At 44.6% G+C, this 15,631-nt stretch overlaps 2 protein-coding genes across 3 annotated transcripts in view; one reads left to right on the forward strand and one right to left on the reverse strand.

Annotated features, from left to right (window-relative positions):
* The first annotated feature begins 1,003 nt into the window (after positions 1-1,003).
* igfbp5a (insulin-like growth factor binding protein 5a) lies at positions 1,004-11,368 on the forward strand. 2 transcript variants are annotated; one of them, XM_083758786.1, is made up of 4 exons: positions 1,004-1,871; positions 7,940-8,166; positions 8,718-8,837; positions 9,121-11,368. In XM_083758786.1, the coding sequence occupies exons 1-4, from the start codon at positions 1,535-1,537 to the stop codon at positions 9,262-9,264; spliced, it is 828 nt and encodes a 275-aa protein (XP_083614912.1). In that variant the 5' UTR covers positions 1,004-1,534; the 3' UTR covers positions 9,265-11,368. The 2 variants fall into 2 exon arrangements, with proteins under 2 accessions (XP_083614912.1, XP_083614913.1); XM_083758787.1 differs by having other exon boundaries at positions 7,940-8,154.
* Positions 11,369-12,129: 761 nt separating this feature from the next.
* Positions 12,130-15,631, reverse strand: part of igfbp2a (insulin-like growth factor binding protein 2a) — a 29,000-nt gene continuing 25,498 nt past the window's right edge. Inside the window, exons 3-4 of the mRNA XM_083758882.1 lie at positions 13,301-13,441; positions 12,130-12,888 (exon numbers count right to left, since the gene is read on the reverse strand). Of these exons, the coding sequence (XP_083615008.1) occupies positions 12,730-12,888; positions 13,301-13,441 (300 nt within the window). The 3' untranslated portion in view covers positions 12,130-12,729. The remainder of the gene's footprint in view (positions 12,889-13,300; positions 13,442-15,631) is intronic.

Here is a 15,631-nt window from a genome sequence, read left to right on the forward strand (position 1 = left end):
CGGGTTCGACTCCCGAACCCGACACGGCCTTTACTGCATGTCATCCCCCCATCTCTCTCCCGTTTCCTGTCAGCCTACTGTCTGTCCCTTCAAAAATCAATAAAAGGCGTAAGCCGCAAAAAAAATATCTTAAAAAAAAAAAAAGTATAGTACGGTACTGTAGGAACCGGGCCGCCCGCCCCTTCCTGGGCACGTTCCTGGGGGTCTGTATGTTCCGGGGACCCCCACACGGTAACTCTGTCATTTCTGGACCGTTTTGGACGCAGAACGGCTCGCCGGAACCGGGCCAGCACCTTGGCCGCGTTCCTGTGGGTCTGGAACTTCCGGGGACCCCCACACGGAGTTGCACCACTTTTTACATAACCTCTATAAACCCCAGCATGCATCCGTATGGGGAAAGCTTTTGCAAAAACTATAGCAGATCGACAAGCTTACTGTAAACTTGACAATCAGCTTTTTTTAAGCAAAAATCTTTCCACAAATCAATAATAGAAAATACACCAGCATGGAGCCCTGAGGAACTCCGCTCAACCTATGGGGTTTAAGTGGTTAATGATCAGATGATCCCTCCCTGTTGCTGTTTGATAAGATTACATACAATGAATTACAAAAAATAAAGTCTGCATATCATTTTCATGCATGATTGATGTGAATAAGATAGGCACGTGTAGAGCCTATCTTTTTCTAAAATAAAAACGAGAAGAAAACCATCGTCGGATCACGCTCCACGAGTAGGCTATATCTTGTTCATTTGCCTTTCAGCATCGACTCGTCTCGTCGTATCCAGCAGTTCTGGAGGCATGCCAGCACCCGCCCTGTATGTGAAATCACCATCGAGGCGCACGGAGTTGACAAGTGCGCCTCCCCCTCCAAACGTTGTTTGACATACCCGTCGTTATAGGCTTCGCCTCTGGCAACCTTCTTTTTTTTTTGCTCTCTCTCTCTCTCTCTTCTTTCTTTTTTTTTTTTTTTTTTTAAGGCGAGCTCAAAGCCACAGATTATATATTGTGCTGGGGAACCGTGCGGGTTGGTACATAGCCTAGGGAGATTCGCCGAGGAGGAGAATTGTTCTGCCTCTTCCCCTCATTATAGGAGACAAGTTGCGCGTAAAAACGACACTGGACATCCCTGGAGGAATTGCTCAGGACAGGAGAGATAGGCTATAGCTAATTCCATTTTATTAATTTGATATTTCTTTGCACTTTGCACGCTGAAGAGGAGCTGCGGGCGGGTTTTCCTTTAATTCTTCCTTTCTTTCTTTCTATCTCTTGTGCTTTGCAAGGATGATCGGATGCAGACAGAGACACCACTAATGGACTTAACGACACTATAAGCGCGCACGGCACCTGTGGATGCATGCTCGAACCCCCAACATTTACGCACTGAATAACTGAACCCCTTCCCTAAATGTTTCAACTCGGAGCCACTGCAAAGGTCGGATCGGACGTCATACTGAGTTGATATCGGTTATTATTCACATAGTTGGACATAATTCTCAGCCCCTGACACTCAGACAGACAGGCAGCCTCCGAAGATGCTGCTGAGTGTGTATTCTCTCCTGGCGGTGATCCCCGTGCTCGTGTGCGGCTCCTACGTGCCGTGCGAGCCGTGCGACCAGAAGGCGCTGTCCATGTGCCCGCCGGTGCCGGTGATGGGCTGCCCCAACCTCGTCAAGGAGCCCGGCTGCGGCTGCTGCCTGACGTGCGCGCTCGACGAGGGCCAGCCGTGCGGCGTGTACACCCGGCCGTGCATGCGCGGGCTCCGCTGCCTGCCGCGGAGTGGCGAGGAGAAGCAGCTGCACGCGCTCCTGCACGGCCGGGGCGTGTGCGCGAACGAGAAGCTGTACAAACTGATGCATTCGTCGAAGAAGGGTAAGAAATTAAGACCACGCTGCATGCACGGCTCCTCTGGTTTATTGGAAATGTGATGAATGGAACCAAATGGACCCAATATGTGTTTGAGTTAATGGAATAGAGTAACTATGGCTATATAGGAAATTATGTATTTCCTTTAATAGGAGTGAGGACTTGCAAATATATAGCCTATTTGTAGCCCTATATGATAGATTAGGCTATAATATTATGCCTATATCATTTTGCGTCCCTATTCCTCTGGTGCATGTGCTATATAAATGGAAGATCTAAAAAAAAAATATATATATATATATATATATATATATATATATATATATATATATATATTCTTGTAAGCAGTTTGGTCAAACCCATTTCGGGATATAAAGCCTGAAATCCCGATATAAAAGTCACGCTCTCTCATATTATAGCTGGCTATACTCCACTCAATTGTTATACATTTTATAAGGCCATTGAAAATGTTATGGTTATTAATCTATAGTTGCCTGGCTTCATGTATTGGCCTGGGTGTGGAATTTGCAGGCGGTTTGGGTCGACTCCTCCTTATAAGACGGGCTGACAGACACCTGTCATTATTAGGCGCACACGACTCAGAGGCCATGCGTGACCTGGCGAACTCTGATCATGTCAACGACTGCATGCTGCCGAGTGCCGATCAACCTGTCATCTCTGTCTGAAAGTCGTGGTGTGGTGTGGTGTGGTGGTGCAGGGACTCTAAAGAGCCGTAAATTAGTGGGTTTCGTCTCGGGGGGGGGGGGCTTTTCGTGTGAGTGACGTCGCCGCGAGGCACGCGCGGGCCAAATAATATACACCAGGGAGAATATTATAGGCGCTGTTACACGAAGAGGCTCGTTTGAATGACATTTTAGGGACAGTCGCAGACTAGTGTCTGCAGCAGCAGGGAGGGCTGTCCAATCGGCTTTGTGTGTGCATGGCCTGCGGCAGGCCAGCTTGTAATTTGAGACATGATGGAGCACAAGAGTTTTTTTTTGTTTTTTTTTCCTTCACTGTTGAAATTTCTCTCTCTTTCTTTTTCGGTCTGTCTGACACTTTACTTTAGGCTATTACCCTGCACTCTGCATTGTCTGTGCAGGTGACACATGTTTCCAGTTCCACAATATTGAACTTGCCCTATATTTAAATCCCTGTATTCCCCTGTCGTTATTCATCCTCTGTCATGTTCTTGCTATTGTCCACAGTCCTTCAGATCAACCACCCCCCCCCCCCCCCCACACCTCCTTAACCTCCATCACACCTCATTCATTTGTCCGTTGATCTTTTCCCATCCTGAGTGGCACCATCTCCTCTTCCGCCCCCCCCCCCCCCCCACCCTCTACCTCCCCACTCCATCTCGTCCTGTCACCCCCCCCCCCCCTGCCCGCTGTCATTATAGACTCTTTCACTTCCCTCTACCCCTCCTCTCTCTCTCTCTCTCTCTCTCTCTCTCTCTCTCTCTCTCTCTCTCTCTCTCTCCCTCCCTCCCTCTCTTCTCCAGTCCTCATCCCGCCCGTCCGTCAGACTCCCAGCTTTTCCTCCTTGTTCCTATAGGCCTTTCTATATAATATACCCTCCCCCCTCAATCTCTTCTCTCCCCCTCCTTCCACTGAGTGTGAGCTGAGTGTGTGCAGCCTGTAGTGATTCAGCAAAATGCTGGCTGGCTGAGTATATGGATCACCCCCCCCACGCACGCACGCACGCACGCACGCACGCACGCACGCACGCACGCACGCACGCACACACACACACACACACACACACACACACACACACACACACACACACACACACACACACACACACACACACACACACACACACACACACACACACACACACACACACACACACACACACACACACACACACACACACACACACACTGTCTGTGGACTCACTTGTGTCGTGGATTAACTCCTTAGTCCCTGCTGTGTGTGTGTGTGTGTGTGTGTGTGTGTGTGTGTGTGTGTGTGTGTGTGTGTGTGTGTGTGTGTGTGTGCATGCATCTCATTCAACACGGATCCGCTCGCTATTAGGTGCATGTGCACGAATCACCTAACCTGACTCTGCCAGATGGGGGCGGTATTGAGTAACCATGTTCCCCAATGTGTGTAGCAATAAGCTTCTTGGATCTGTCAGCGTCAGGTTACGAATCACCCTAAACCCACGTGCATGTGCATATAGCACATTTGACATGCCATGTATACACATGCGTGCGACGTGCGTGCATGCATGCAAAAGTAATAATCATGAATTAATCGTAATCAAGGCAAAAGTTTTAAATAATTGTGATTTGAAGTCATGTCACCCAGCATTCCATTAAGGTTTATTCAGATGTACAGTAACAGAGAGAAGCCCACAGGCCTCACCACTAATTCCAGCCTGCATTCAGAGGACAGTGAGGTCTGTGATTGCATGCACACACATACTGTACACTTATATGTTCAAGCAATCGTGCACATACAGTAGTCTATATGCATGCTCCAGTGCATGTACAGGTATGCATGCCAGCATGCAACCACATACGCATAGATACCGTACCTTGTATCTTCATATTTTGTTTTAGTTTTTTCATACATTTATGCCTTACCGATACTACAGTGTGACACAAAAACTTTGCCGATGTGACGTGATATGAGCTCTTGATCACAACACGATGTGATATAATCGATCGTATATCTTATACCTCTTATCGTATCGCATAGTGACGGCAAAATTTATATTTTATTCAGTGTGTGCTCTGGACCCTTTTAAACTAAAGTATCAATGAACAGGTGAACAGGTTCATTCTGAAATAACATGCCCACACCTTCTGAAAGACAAACTGACCCGACGGAAGGAAAACTGATGAGCCTAGGATGCACCCCAAACACTGGACATTTCAATACTTTTGCTGGACACAACGATCGACGCCAATGTTTTCTAGAGATCATTTTCCATATATTTCAAAGAAACTGAACAGTAAATAGCCAAGGATTACTGAACAACATTCTAAAAATAAGCTCTTCTTGTCCCTGCACCAATGCAAGACAAAATAGTCATCCAAACGGGTCCAAGGGTGGTGGGACTCGTCCCTTCCAGAAAGGGATCAAATTCAACAGAATCATCACATCTCTCGCAGCTCCACCACAAGAAGAGGGAGGCTAAAAAGAGAGAGACATTATCAGTCAGCAGTAATCAGATTAGAAGATGGCGGGGATTAACAAGTGCAGACTTGATTAGACTTGCACTTATCCCCCCCCACCCCCGACACTCCCCCCCCCTCCCCCCCAAGAAAAGTATGTCAGCAGAAAACTGGTGGGCGGTGGGGGTGGGTGGGATAAATGTCTCTTTTCCTTCTCCCGATAATTGACTCCCGTGTACAGGGGTATAGAATAGATCATTGTCATCATCATTATCTTCATGGTGGGGTCAGAGGCTTTACTCTACTGTATGACAGAGAGGATTTCATGGGTTTAATGTACATGTATGGCTTCATGTCATGACCTCAAGCACGCTGACCTTGTTTCCCTTATAGGCGTAGCTTAGGGATGGCGTCATCATGCAAAGCTCAGACAGGTTGGGTGTTTGTTCCCCGGGGAGTGAGTGAGTGAGTGAGTGTGTGTGTGTGTGTGTGTGTGTGTGTGTGTGTGTGTGTGTGTGTGTGTGTGTGTGTGTGTGTGTGTGTGTGTGTGTGTGTGTGTGTGTGTGTGTGTGTGTGTGTGTGTGTGTGTGTGTGTGTGTGTGTGTGTGTGTGTGTGTGTGTGTGTGTGTGTGTGTGTGTGGGGGGGGGTTACAAGGCAAATCTTTACTGTGTTCCAAAAGTGGAAGCTTTAGTGCTATAGCTTTAGTGAGTTTTACCTGCATGCTAGCTATTGTTTCATGTGAGATATTGGCACTATGCTCAAATGTCCAATATCGCCAGTTTGGATGGTATACAATGGTGGTATAGCCTCCACCTTACACAATAGTACAACTAATCTACAAGCTCACAATGCGTGCGTAGAGCATTTTTCACAATTAAAAAATCACACCCGTGTGAAGTGAGCGGCGCTCTTATCATTGTTCTCTCATAATTTGTTAATGGGAATGTGTAAGACCGAAATAGCCAATTTGCTCATCTATAATCTATCTATAAATGCACCAAGTCTCTGTCTGTCTGTCTGTATGTCTGTCTTTGTGTAATCCACGTAACTCGAGAAGCGTTAGCCCCACAGACTTAAAATTCGACACACATGTTCCACACCACCACAGGGGGTGCAGTGGCCGGCGTCGGTCGGACCAACGGTTGTCCAGAACCGCAACCAAAAAGGCCTCTGCCCGGGCTCTGGACAGGGCCCCTGCCCAGTGTTCATATATGGAGCTGGCCTGTTCTGACATCATTCTGACGTCTGCATAGACTCCATATTTGGGTATGCCTGACAAAGAACTCCATATATGGGCATAAAAGGGACACAGACATAATATCTGGGTGGGGCATGCATTTCCAACTTGCCAGTGCCCAATGAGCACCGCTGTGTAGAGGCCCCACCGGCACCGCTCTAGTATGACGTAAATTATCCATTCATTGTCAATGTGAATTTAATGTTTGTGTAGGACAAAAATAGCAGATTTGCTCAGACACATATGACGTAAATTTTCCTTTCATTGTCAATGTGAATTTAATGTTTGTGTTAGGACAAAAATCTACACTGCTGAATATAGGAGGGGCTAGCACCTCTCAAAAAGTAATAATCATGAATTAATCGTAATCAAGGCAAAAGTTTTAAATAATTGTGATTTGAAGTCACCCAGCATTCCATTAAGGTTTATTCAGATGTACAGTAACAGAGAGAAGCCCACAGGCCTCACCACTAATTCCAGCCTGCATTCAGAGGACAGTGAGGTCTGTGATTGGTGCGAAGATGTGTCGCGTGTTTTTTAAAGGCTCGTTCAAAGGCCTTTTTAAAGGCATTCATTGGAGAAAAAAATAAATGAAAGCAGCCCAGTGTTTCTAGGGATCGGGACCCAAAATGGAGAACTTGTCCCCGGTGGGTTGCCACATGACAAGTGTAATAGTATGTTTTCTTGACTCTGGGGTGCTAGTGTGAGACTAATGTCTCATTTAGGTCGCTGGCTATAAAAGTTTGAGACCATATGGTCTACATATACCCCAAAAATGCTAACTTGACCTGCCACAAATGTAGGCTGTGTTGTCACGCATGTCAACACATGGTGTCTGAAGTTGGCCAGCGGCCACGGACTGCACTAAACATGGACGTACAGTCCACAGAGACATCATCACATCATTTCATGTCTTTTCTTGCCCAGTGTCTGGTCTCTCTCATTCCTACAGCTGTACAGTATAGTTGTCTTAACCGCATGAACCCTATTCTGGGCATGTCATAATAGACAAACATTCTGCAAAGAATAGGCGAACATTCTGCGAAAATGGCAGATCTATGAGCTTCTGGCACGATTGAGAGCTTGCAGATCGTCTATTTTTGGGAGATTTGGTGTAAAGGGGAAAAGCGAGGGGAACCCCTGGGGGACCACCGTCAACTGAAGTATATAGGGTTTGGTTAACCAGTCCAGGCATGGGAGAGATATACCTGTACCTGTGAGGGAATAGAGTTAGAAGAATATGACTTCTTATGAATGAACACATGCATACACTTTATGGAATTTGCAATTAATGTTATAACAAAATGAGCCACAGAGATGAGGTTATTAATACAGTTTTCTCACAGAAATTCACAGTTTCACACTTCAATCCATGCCATGCAGTTTCGCACTTCAATGCATGTTAAAGCATGGCACCATGCAGGTTTTTAGCACTCATCTAGTGACTGCACCTCTCAACAGAAAACAATAAACATCTACGTGTATGTCGGCACTCAAAGCAAGTGTCATCATTCTAACTGTGGTGAAAACCAGTACAACGTGGTAGTGAATGTTGAAAACCAGGAGATATAATTGTCTGGAGTCGGGAGTCGGGACACACAGCTTGACACAATCCCAGCCAAACCACGACATCTGGTCACCGTATAGTAACTTTGCCGTGAACTTGACTTAACTTGCTGGTGTTGCTCTCTCTTCTTCCCTCCCAGATGGCGAGTCCCCTGACGAGGCCATGTTACCCATCCCAGAGTCCATCCTGCCCCAGACGAAGGTGCCCACGAACAGAAGGGACCACATTGTCAGCTTGAAGGCCCAGGCCAAGAAGCATGCGGAGGACCGCAAGAAGTGGCTGGCGAGAGGGAGACCCGCTGCCGGCGGCCTGGACTACGCAACCCGCCCTGTGGAAAAACTACAGCCGGAGTTTGTACGTCAATCGGTGGGCCTGCATTTATGCATGGGATTACACATATGGGATTCAAACGGGGCATTCGCACGCACGCACGCACACACAAACTACACACACACAGCGAGACGGCTATGAGTGTAATTTGGATTACATGTTATTTAGACAGATGCTAGGTTCATTGTTTACCTGGTAATGGCGTATCATACATCATATAGTTTCAATGTACAGATTATTTTGATAGAACGCATATTGTTTAGACTGATGCTAGGTTCTTGGTTTAGCCATGATCCTATATTTATTGAGGCACTACACTGTCTCTCTGCATCTGTGATTATCTTGCTTATTGTAAGTTGCGTAAGAGCGTCTGGTAAATGCATGAAGTGTAAATTGCACATATCCACAAGCTGCATAACTGAGTGTGTGTGTGTGTGTGTGTGTGTGTGTGTGTGTGTGTGTGTGTGTGTGTGTGTGTGTGTGTGTGTGTGTGTGTGTGTGTGTGTGTGTGTGTGTGTGTGTGTGTGTGTGTGTGTGTGTGTGTGCACTGTGTGTACTGTGTGTACTGTGTGTATGCGCGTGTGTAGGGGCCCTGCAGAAGGAGATTAGACAATCTGATTCAAAGCATGAAGGACACCTCACGGGTCTGGGCTCTGTCCCTCTACATCCCAAACTGTGACAAGAAAGGTTTCTTCAAGCGCAAACAGGTATTTCTACAGTGAAAGCAGATGAGCCTGTCTGACATTTAATTAACATTGTGTATAAATAGGGGTGAACATACCAAGGACCCCCAAATCTGCTATTTGAAGATGTTTCTGCCACAATAATCTCATCAATTGAATTTGAACTTAGATCCATTGAAATCCACAAGCTCATGAAGCGTTGCATCGCAAATTCGAAGCATTCAGTAGTGGATCATCTATTTTTGAGCGGTGCAGCCGCTCCCATATACAGCTTTGTAACATCTCTTCCCACTATGTTTATCTGCAGTGTAAGCCATCCCGCGGGCGGAAGAGGGGGATCTGCTGGTGCGTGGACCGCTTCGGGGTGAAGCTCCCGGGCATCGACTACAGCGGAGGGGACCTGCAGTGCAAGGAGACGGACAGCAGCAGCAACAGCAACACCAACGAATGAGAGCTAGAGAGAGAGGCGGGCTCAGCCGCACTTCCTCTTGAGTCCGTTCTCTTCTTCACTTGTCAACCTGCCAATCAAGCTAGCACAATTGACGACTGCCAATCGAGAGAAAAAATAAATAATAATAATAATACGGCACAAACGCTTTATGTGTGTGTGGTTCAGGTGTGTGTGTGTGTGACGGTCTGCGTAGGTGTTATATCGGGGAGCCGAGCTGAGAGAGTTTGGCGGAATCCATCTCTGGTATCGATATAGTGTCATAGCCTCATTAACCCTTTCATTTGCAATCAACCAGAATGTACCGTGTTCACTCTCCAGTGACTATGTAGCCATGTTTGAGGTGAACAAAAGAACGACCATCTTTATAATACCATAGAAATAAATAAATACGCACGCACGCACGCACACACAAACACGTTATTGGTCAAAATACTTAAAATGATATTAAAGACAAGATTTCATGTACTGTAAATGTGGCTGAAGCATCAGATTATTCATTACCCTGTGTGAGAGAGAGAGAGAGAGAGAGAGAGCTGGCTGTAGGGAAAGGAGTCTGGTGGAGTTCATGTTGATATGAATTACTGGCTGTAGAGAATGAAATCTTGTGGAGTTCAAGTTGACGTGAACTCCGTACAGGAGCTGCTGTAGGGAACTTAGTGGAGTTCATGTTGACGGAAGTCAGTCTGTTGGAGTGGTCGATTTAGAAAATAGAAAACAGCCACATAGCTCTTTCGTCCTAAAGCTTCAGCCATTGCAGAGCACTTTTCCATTGCCATGCCTGTCCTGCCAAATTGAGGCATTCCGTCATCATTTGAGGTTGATATTTGGGCCTTGTCACCTATCCTAGTATCAAGGTTGATGGCTTACATTTGCACAAGAGTGGAGTTCCTGAACCACGAAGCAGAGGCTTGTGGGATATTTCCAAACATTAGACATTGCTGCTCATTGAGTCTCTGGCTCTAGCACACTAACCCTGTAATACTGTATATAGGCAGTTCAGATAAAACAAGACTTTATCGTATAGCAGTAGTAGGCTACTGTATAAGGCTGGTTATTTGGTACTGAATATCCTCTTGAAATAATGCAGGCCTACTTCATGTTCCGACAACTGGTAAAAATAATGCATCAAGAACTTGCAAGTTGTGTGACTGTATGTGTCTGCGTATCTGTTTGTGTGTGAGTGCATTCCCTCCTTATCACTCACTTCCAGTCAGTTCAAATCAACTTTCTCTCACTAGCCAATGCAAGCTACAGACAGTAAGAAAATCATGGTGCTGTGAATTTTCCTACATAGCTCGCACGCAAATCATTATGCAAACACACACGTTGCATATCTTAACCGAGCTAATTGTGACTTCCGGCCTGGTTTTTCCAACCTAGAAAAGGTCTCCCAAGTTTGCATGTAAATTCAAGTGCCTTCCATCTCACGTCACTTTGAATTGTGATTTGCATGGAGAGCCATGTTGTTTGAACAAAGGAATGCTCCTGCCCATTAGAATGGAATAACAAACAGTGCAGAATTGGCCCTATAGGATGGTTTTATTTTCCAGTTGCCTGCTCAGAAAGGTTATGCATAATGTTCCCGTCAAGGAGTGTATATGAACATTGCTATATTTTGCTGTATTTCACGTTTTCAGTTATAGTCTTGACACCCAATCATGTAACCACTTAAACCTAGTATATTGGAGCCCTTTATAACAAACCTCTTGGGTGAAAAATGGCTGATCTACAAGTTCACAATGCATTGCTGTTGTGAGACTTTCGGTTGGCTATTTTTGCCAAAGGTTCACCCCGGAATGGGGACACTAGGGTTCATGTGGTTAAGGAAACGTGTGTGCAGTTTACTGCCACATCTGTGACATGGACAAGGGCCAATCAGCCTAATCTCCGCAACTTTACTTTCATGCTTGTTTGTTATGTTTAATGGATACACGTAAATGCGGTGACATTTCATACATTGCTTATTATCAAAGGTGACAAAGATCAATGTGAAGCAAACGGTGAAATATTTATCAGGTGTGTATAATTGATGTACTCATTTCTTTTTTTTCTTCTTTTTTGTAATGACAAATCACTTATTTAAATAAAGTTCCAGTACTTGTGAGGTTGTGTTGTGTATACCTGTTTAGTGAAACTCATTGAATTCTCTCTTTGAGTCTCCTACCAGAGACTTTGGATTTAGGATTAGGAATGTATCAAAAACACAAATCTCCATGAATTCGAGGCTTCATGAATGGTGTGTAATTGATAGAGAATAAGTCATTTTTTGAGTGAACTACTCCTTTAACCCATTGATACAGGTGCAGCCAATATGTTGTTTTACCTTTGACTTGAGATGCTACCTCTGTGTCTCATTAGTAATGAGCAGTTGAGACGAATAACCATCTAAGTTTATTCTGACCCCTCCCCGAAAAGGCTTACAGTATATAGCCTATCTGCCCTGACCCCTTATCCATGATTTATTATACATTGTGGATAATTAGTATGGACTTATATGGTCATTCGTCTCAACTGCTCAGTTATTGCTATACAAAATGTTTGAATAAGAATTTGAAGGTTTTCAGAAAACTTATGTGGTCTCTTCTGTGAAGGACTTTAACTTTATGATCTCTTCCACACAGATCTTTTATCATTTGAATCCCCTATTTGTCATGCAGAAGTGAGGCATTTTCTTCACATTGCAAGTGACAGCACTGTAAGTGTTACAGTCTTTTGTTGGGCGGCAATTTCCCCGGTAACCAGGGAAACCCACTGCCCAAACATTCCGTGGCAGACAGTCACCCATTCTAATGACATGCATTTGTAGATAATGATGGTAGTTCTACAAAAGCCAAGTACACAAGCCAAAACCCGCAAGCACAAATGTTTATTTCTCATCTTTTTAATAGCATTACCTATTCTATCACATGCAAAACACGGCATTGGTTTTAATAAAACTATATTAATACTGTGTATTAACATGAAGGGTCCAATGCCCGTAAAAAGCATGAAGTGGAATGACAGTGTGCAAGCGGAAACACTAAACACTAAATATTCTGAAGGCTTGGCATTTTTTTAAAGACACATACAGTACAAAACAGTGATGACGGGGCAGGTCTGAGCAGTTCATGCGGTTCACGGTGGGGATAAAGCGGTGTCCTGTCGCGGACGAGTCGACCTCTAGCGACGACTATACAGTACCAGGCTACGGGAAAGGGCTGGAAAATCAATGCCATCTTCACCTCTTTTCGGCCCCTATAAGGATCCCATTCAGTTAACGTTCAGTTTAAAGAATGCAGGCATCTGGCACGTTTGTGGTGGTTAAATCGTAAATAGCACAGAGAACTGTCCTCAGACGACCTATACAGTCACATACAAACAGAGATAATGTATAGCTTACTCAAATGTTTCAAATACTTTTTGTTTTGTTTATTTATATCTTTCCCTCCCTCCTCTTTTCCTCGGGGGCCCCGGGGTTGGGTCATACTATATTTGGGGCATGGCAGGGAGTTCCAGTTCCGACCCTCCAAGGTATTGGCTGCAGTTGGGGTCCCCCCTCACGGTGGGGGCCGATGGTAGAGGCCGGCCAGTGTGAGGGTTAACGCACCAGCACTCGCCCCGCTGGCCATGGAGAGACATCTTGCACTAGTGGAAACACAAGGTGAGTTCACTGTAAGTTTGGAAGTCCGCAATACTCTGCTCATATTTCCAGTCACTCCCCCCCATCTGTCCATCAGACACATTCAGAAAAAATGATATGATACAGTACATGCTTACATTGGTATTTCAAGGCTCTATATACATAAATTATAATATGCATTTGTACATTTTGTGCGATTTATTTTGTACCTATATCTTCCATGAAGCCTACTGGGTTTCCCTCTGTATAAAATGTGCCACAAAGAGTTTGATTTAACTTGTCTTATCCAGCACTGTCATAAAGTCTCCCACAAAAATATACCCATTATATTCAACATATACAAAACATGGCACCACATTTTCCCCAACAAATTCTCCCACAATCTCCTCATTCACCACCGAATTCCCAGATAGTCACCTGTTTGAGGTTATACTGCCCTCTCTTGTCACAGTTGGGGATGTGCAGGGCATAAAGGTCCTCCAGGGGGCCTCTGTTATCCCTGAAGGGCATCTTAGATATCCGTTCCAGGACCTGGTCCAGCTCCTGCTGGCACTGAGTCTGAAAAACAACAGCAGTCAGTCAAGTCATGATATAATGTGTATCATATTCCTCTTCATTCACTTCCCAATTCGCTGATCTGATCTTCCAAGGCAACACATTTATACGCACAGACATGCAATTTTACAGACAGACTGATACTTGTCCAGACAAAGTTAGTGAGTTAGTTACAAAAGTCAAAGTACTCAAAAAGTCAAATAATTCAGCATAATACAGAGGTTTAATATTTAATTAATTAATTAATTTAATTTAATTTAATTTAATATTAACTCGTGTGTTGAGTTGAGTTATTTTTATTTACTTAATTACTTTTTATTATTTGAATTGTCAAGTTACACCGATTTATATTTTCAACTTTCTTTTGTTACAGTACCTGCTTTACTACTTTGGATATACCAGTAGTGTAATTCTCTCTCTTCCTGTAGGGGTTTTAAACAGTTTTTAACCTTATTTTAGATGTTTTGTATTGTACTGTTTAAAAATGTCAGCATTATGGAGCACCCCCCCCCCCCCCCCAGCCTACAGTAAGTTTTTCCAGTGTGTGATAAATCTCTTGGATCTTGAATCTATTGTATGAACTCACCATCACAACAAATAATATAAAGACATACAGTATGTGTGCTGCAGGTGCCAGGTAAGTTGCAAGGCAGTGTCGTGCACGTTCCGTAAATAGCTGATCTACAAGCTCGCAACACAACGTGATGCGACATGTCAGCTTGTAGATCAGCTATATTCGGTTTGCAACACAATGCGCAAACAAGTAGCTAAATCAAATGTTACGCGTATATGCTTTAGTTTTATGCATGCACTTGGGTTGCTGTGCTTTCCCCCTCTATCTTTTATGTCTCTCCTCAACTCAGGTCCAGCCCATCGCTCATTCCACCACCCATAAAATTCCTCCTCAGTCTTCACCACTCATCAGTCCTCCAATCACCTCCAGCCACCTCCAATAAAAAGCACTTCACGCAGCTGCGGATTTCCCCTTAGTTCTCTGGGAGACAGCTAGTTTTTGTGTGACCCCATTTCTGTCTTTGTAAGGCACTAGACCTGTGCCCGTGGGCCACTGGCGAAGTTGGGAACCAAGTATGCAATACCCGTTGTCATAGCACCCATTTTAGCCGTCTGTCTGTGTCCCAGGAGAGTCTGAAGAGTGCACTGCAAACTGCCTGTGAAAAGTGGACTGGTTAAGTAATCAAATGGCAGGTTGGCTGAGGCAGAGGCTGGGTAGACGTACGTACGCACACACACACACACACACACACACACACACACACACACACACACACACACACACACACACACACACACACGGTGCATTTATAGTAGGATTTCACTGTAGTTGTATTTGACTGTTTTAAGGTTTTTGTTCGTTATTTTGTTTAGAGAAATCTTTTTTCCACTTCAATCTGTGGGTTTGTGTTTTTCTTAGATTTTGGCCCCCACCAGTCCTTTCCCTTTGTTTGTCATACGTATTTTATGTACCTCTGTTCACCCTCATCATGTCAAATAAACACATAAATCATGGATGTCCATCAGTTTCCTTTTCCATTCATTTTTCAGTGGTTATAATCTCATAGAGCAGGGGTAGGCAACCCCAGGGGTAGGCACCAGTGCCAACATAGGATGGTCACTGGCACACTGGCATAAGTGCGTGAGAGAGTATTTTTGGTTTAAAATAAGCTGTTAAAATGTAGTCCAATAAGTCCCTCATATTTGTATGTAAATGACATCCAGCACATTCTACATTCATTAAAAACTCTTACTGGGGACGGAGTCTGGGAGATAGATGCCCTGGGTTATTGCTTAGTTGCAAATTACGGCTAGGTTATTGCTCTAATGATAATTGTGTGAGGAAATATTTAAGAAGGAAAAACTTTATTTGTGGACAATCAAAATATATTGGAATGTTTGATGTGGTGTCTTTGATATGGCACACTGACTATCTAGAAAATAAAAACATGGCACTTCATTTAAGTGCCCAAGACCACCAAACGGAAACAGGCATTTAAGTGTGCAGCCTGTAGTCAAAGATGACCAGGCAGTTGGCGGCAGACCGCCAGTGTCCATTGATCTTCACATTCCCACTGACTGGACCCACTTCACGCACTGTTCACATGGGGTGTGACCAACACTGTGGTCAGTGGATGCTGCTGACCCCAGTCACGTCCACTGATAATTCAAGGGACACGG

The sequence above is a fragment of the Protomyctophum parallelum genome (assembly GCF_964188405.1).
Source record: "Protomyctophum parallelum genome assembly, chromosome: 23".
NCBI classification, from domain to species: Eukaryota; Metazoa; Chordata; class Actinopteri; order Myctophiformes; family Myctophidae; genus Protomyctophum; species Protomyctophum parallelum.

Coding starts and splice junctions, on each gene's coding strand:
- igfbp5a (XM_083758786.1), top strand. CDS start 1,535: ATGCTGCTGAGTGTGTATTCTCTCCTGGCGGTGATCCCCGTGCTCGTG. Junction 1,872..7,939: donor GATGCATTCGTCGAAGAAGG/GTAAGAAATTAA, acceptor CTTCCCTCCCAG/ATGGCGAGTCCCCTGACGAG. Junction 8,167..8,717: donor CGGAGTTTGTACGTCAATCG/GTGGGCCTGCAT, acceptor GCGCGTGTGTAG/GGGCCCTGCAGAAGGAGATT.